General features: G+C 40.1%; 1 protein-coding gene across 1 annotated transcript in view; it reads left to right on the forward strand.

The window, feature by feature from the left end:
• Window positions 1-201: 201 nt before the first annotated feature.
• MB (myoglobin) overlaps window positions 202-4,465 on the forward strand; it is a 13,068-nt gene continuing 8,804 nt past the window's right edge. Inside the window, exon 1 of the mRNA XM_019515306.1 lies at window positions 202-355. Within this exon, the coding sequence (XP_019370851.1) occupies window positions 352-355 (4 nt within the window). The 5' untranslated portion in view covers window positions 202-351. The remainder of the gene's footprint in view (window positions 356-4,465) is intronic.

Here is a 4,465-nt window from a genome sequence, read left to right on the forward strand (position 1 = left end):
TGTCCCTCAAATTGTCCGAATCTGAATCCGAAGCGAATACTAGCCACTTCACACAGGCCCATGTATCACCACCATCTAAAAAAATGACTCTGTTCCAGTGGTATTTCCATTATATGTTTTAGTTGACTTATTGGTTTTGTTTTCAGTCACCATGGCTACTGAAAGACTCTCACTGAGTCCCATTATCTGAGGCTTGCCTTGTTTGCTGTCATAGTTCACAACTTTTTGATTTTTGTCAATCCATTTGGAGGAGTTGCACTGGGCCACCAACCAGGTGTTTAGTGCAGCAAACTGTCCTCTTCGAACTTGGATTTGATTCCCCAGTTCCTGCTGTTTCTGATTGAATTCTTTATGGGTAAGTGGACCTCCCATTTCTGTTTGTTGCGTTTGTACTATCCTGTAAGCACCTTTTAGATCATTTGGGTCCTGCTTACCCAGTTGTTTTTCATTTCTCTCCAGGGCAAGTTGAATCTAATACTCCTGGAGCTGGCATGCCATTTTTTTTTTTAATGGTAAATTTATTTATCAGATTTATACACCCTGCCTGCCAACAAAGGCTCCGGGTGGCTGGTTACCTTGAAGTGTTAAGACAGTTGCTTCAATCCAGCATCTGCTGCTAATCTTCAATTTGCCTCTTATTAGATTTCACCTTTTCCTTTACCTCCCATGTTTTTATAGCATAAGAGATCCTTTAAATTTTTTTTTTTTACCTTTTATTGTTCCTTCTACTGTTTGTTTAAACAAATTACTAATAACTTCTCATGGGTTTTCTACACCCTCAGCATCCCACACTGTGGACACAGTTCCATGTTTAGCTACATATTCAACCACAACATTTTTAACATCATCCTTATTCGTTGCCATGGTGAAATTTTCAACAAAGGAAAATCTTTTGCTTTCCACTGCACTAGCTGAATTACTCTACAAGGGCTTAATTGCTCAGTAAACAAAAGATAACTGGTTCAACTGGCTGGATTCCTACCTTTTTAAAGTTACAAGCACTTCTTTTCTGCTGCACTTTAGTCCTGGGTGTTATAAAAGCATCACTCTGCCAGTCACTAGGCTTTGTTTCTCTTACTAACTGTGGTTCAGTCCAATCAGACATGTCCAGGACAAATCTTGATTGAACCCAGTTACTGCTTGATGGATAACTGGCCGCCAGGTAGTTAACTAACGGACTTGCTATTGATCTTCTTTGGTGCATGATTCATTCAATAGGTAGGAGGCTCTTCTAAGGACACATCCTCACTTCTTCCCTGGTATTCTTCAGAGCACCACCAAGAAGCATGGCCCCATCCTGTTTCAGTTTTGCACATGCTCGACTCAGAATGATGGTGGTGAAGCCACCTTGGCACGCTGCTTACCTACTGCTCTTGGGCAATTTGTCTGTGCAGTAGCAGAGAGCTGTGATGGGGTGTCCCCTTACAGCAGCTTCACAAACTTATTTCTGGACTGGGCATGACAGCTGGAGCAGGTGGGCAGGGCTAGGATTCTCACTGGTGCTTTCAACAAAGAGTGCTGGGAAAGTGGTATAGAGACATAGCCTTTGAAAACCTAAGCCAGCTCTCCACTACTTCATAGACAAATTGCTCAAGAGCAGTGGGTAAGTAGCGTGCCAAGGTGGCTCCACGGCCTTCTCAACCTTTTGAGACACAAGGCAACTCCCCTTAGACTGAAGATACCCCTTGGAAAATGCCAGCTCTTAGCTTACACTTATTTCTTGACGACAGAAAAATGATTGCAAAAAACTTAGAAAGACCACAATAGGTCAGAATGTTTTTTGACACCATGGATTCCTATTTGAAATGTCAGGGATTATCTTGTAAATCATGTATATGGGTTTGCACACCTAACAGTGCTAATATTGCATTGCACCCTTAAAAGGATCAGGTGCTGTGAGAAGGTGCATGGGTGGTCCCTAGAAGGTGTCAGTTTGTCAAGATCAAACAGGCTGAGCAAAGTTTGGGTCTTAAAAAAGGATTTTTTCCCTCATTGCAACCAGGCCCCTTTCTCATCATTAACTGAGGCTTTGTGACCTGGATGTCACTCATTGCCCCATCAACATGCCCAAGGCACTTAATACATTTTCTTCTAACAAGGTTTGGGAACTCATTATCACACTAGTTCATTTACCTGCATTATGAAAAGCAACAGAGGCATCTGGGAAAATTTGGTTAAAAGGGTTTTAGCATAATTCTGCAGTTAAAATATAAAATAGAATACAGCATATACATACATATATATATTTTACATGATTCATTTTTCTCACTGTGCTTAAAGCTGATACCATTTTAATTGCATATAATCAATTTAATCATCTTCTTTTTAGAGAGGAGAAATGGAGGGGCAGACACACTGCAGTAATGTCAAGATTTTAGTCATTTTTAAGGCTTTATTTAGACTGTAAGTTTCGGGGATGGGGACTAGCTTTGTTTCATCTGTACTGAGCCCAGCATAGTGACCCAAGAATGGGACTCGCTGCTGTTGTCACAACACCAATGATTAATAACAGTAAGCTGTGTGTGGGATGGCTTACTTCTTTAGAAGTGAAAAAAGCATTCTCCCCATGTGTTATAGTTTTTTTTTCAAAGAAGGCTTAGTAAGACCTTTTATGCCACGTCATGTTTTGCAGAAAATGTTGTTTTAAATATATTTAGAGATGTATAAAAATGTTTAGTTCTACTTATATATGTATGTGTGTGTGTATTTATTTATTTGCCTATCAAGCTCCCTCACTGTGATACTATGACACCAATTCTATAGGCCTGGGAAGAAGAGGAAACCTATAGCTAGTAAATCATAAAAACTTATAAGCACAATCTAATATACATAAGAATATATGTTAAGGCTATTATTATTAATAATAATATTAATGATAATGTTGATGTTCTTATTTATATCCTTCATATGCATTCTTATGCTTATAAGATTATCCTTATAAGTTTTTAAAGATTTATTCACTATAGGTTTCCTCTTCTTTCCAGGCTGATAATAATAACAACAATAAAAATAATAAAAAATACACTGATATCTTGTCATTTAGCATGACTAGAAAATAGTTGAATTTTATTAAAAGGAGAAGCTTCTGGTTTGTTTATACTGTACTATAGATAATGCATTCCATTCTTTAGTGGGTCATAAATTATCAAAACTTCAAACCTCTTGCTCATTTAAGTAACCTCTCCGTGGCTTAAGGGTCAGTCAGAGGGGGAGGGTAGGAAACATGCTTGACTTTGGTGCCAGGTTGTTAAAACAGTCTGTTGCTTCTCAGAGGTCTGGAACCTAAGCAGAAGTCCCAGTCATGATGGATTGTGGGAAGAGTCCAGGCAAAGTTGTCAAAAATGCATGCTGAATGCCATCTGTCTCACAGTGGTGAGCTACAGTTGACATTTCTAATGCTGTATATCTCTCAGCACCTTCAAATTATTGCCATTTTAAAAGTAACTGGTACAAATCTCTTTGTTTTTTCTTCACAGTCTATTGAAAGAGTGTCCTGGTCCCTTCGAGAGACTAAATGTTTGATCCAAATCTTGATATAATCAATAGAGCTGGCCAAATTTTTTCTAAATTAGGAGTTTTCCAATTAAAAGTGCTGATTCAACAACACAGAAATACTTTGAGAGATTACATCAGTAAGAGAGCATATCAATTTTGTTGAAATTTTCAACAATCAATGATTCATAGAATCATAGAAAATGTGGGTTGGAAGGGACCTCAGGAGGTCATCTAGTCCGACCCCCTGCTCAAAGCAGGACCAGCCCTGACTATATCATACTAGCCTAGGTGTTGTCTACCTGAGTGTTAAAAACCTCTAAGGATGGAGATTCCACAATCTGTCTTTTACTACCCTCCTCATGAGAGAGTTTTTCCTAATATCTAACCTAAACCTTCCTTGCTGCAACTTGACACCATTGTTCTGTCATCTGCCACCACTGACAACAGCCTAGCTCCATCCTCTTTGTAACCACCCTTCAGGTAGGTGCTGGCTGTTATTAAATCCCTTCTGTCTTCTCTCCTGCAGACTAAATAAGCCCAGTTCCCTCACCTGTTCTCATAAGTCATGTTCCCCAGCCCTCTAATCATCTTTGTTGCCCTCAACTGAACTCCCTCTGATTTGTCCACATCCTTTCTGTATTGGGCAGCCCAAAACTGGACACAGTACTCCAGATGTGGCCTCACCAATGCTGAATAGAGGCAAATAATCACTTCCCTTGACCTGCTAGCAATACTCCTACCAGTGCAGCTCAGTATGCCATTAGGCTTCTTGGCAGCAAGGGCACACTGCTGGCTCATATTCAGCTTGTTGTCCCCCAGGTCTTTTTCTGCAGAGCTTCTGCCCAGCCCGTTAGCCCCCAGCCTGTATTGCTGCATGGGAGTGCTCCGCCCCAAGTGCAGAATTCTGCACTTGTCCTTGTTGAACGTTGTGGATTTCTTTTGGCCCAATCCTCCAATTTTTCTAGGTCAC

The sequence above is a fragment of the Gavialis gangeticus genome, unplaced genomic scaffold (assembly GCF_001723915.1).
Source record: "Gavialis gangeticus isolate Ggan-Ray unplaced genomic scaffold, GavGan_comp1, whole genome shotgun sequence".
Taxonomy (NCBI): Eukaryota; Metazoa; Chordata; order Crocodylia; family Gavialidae; genus Gavialis; species Gavialis gangeticus.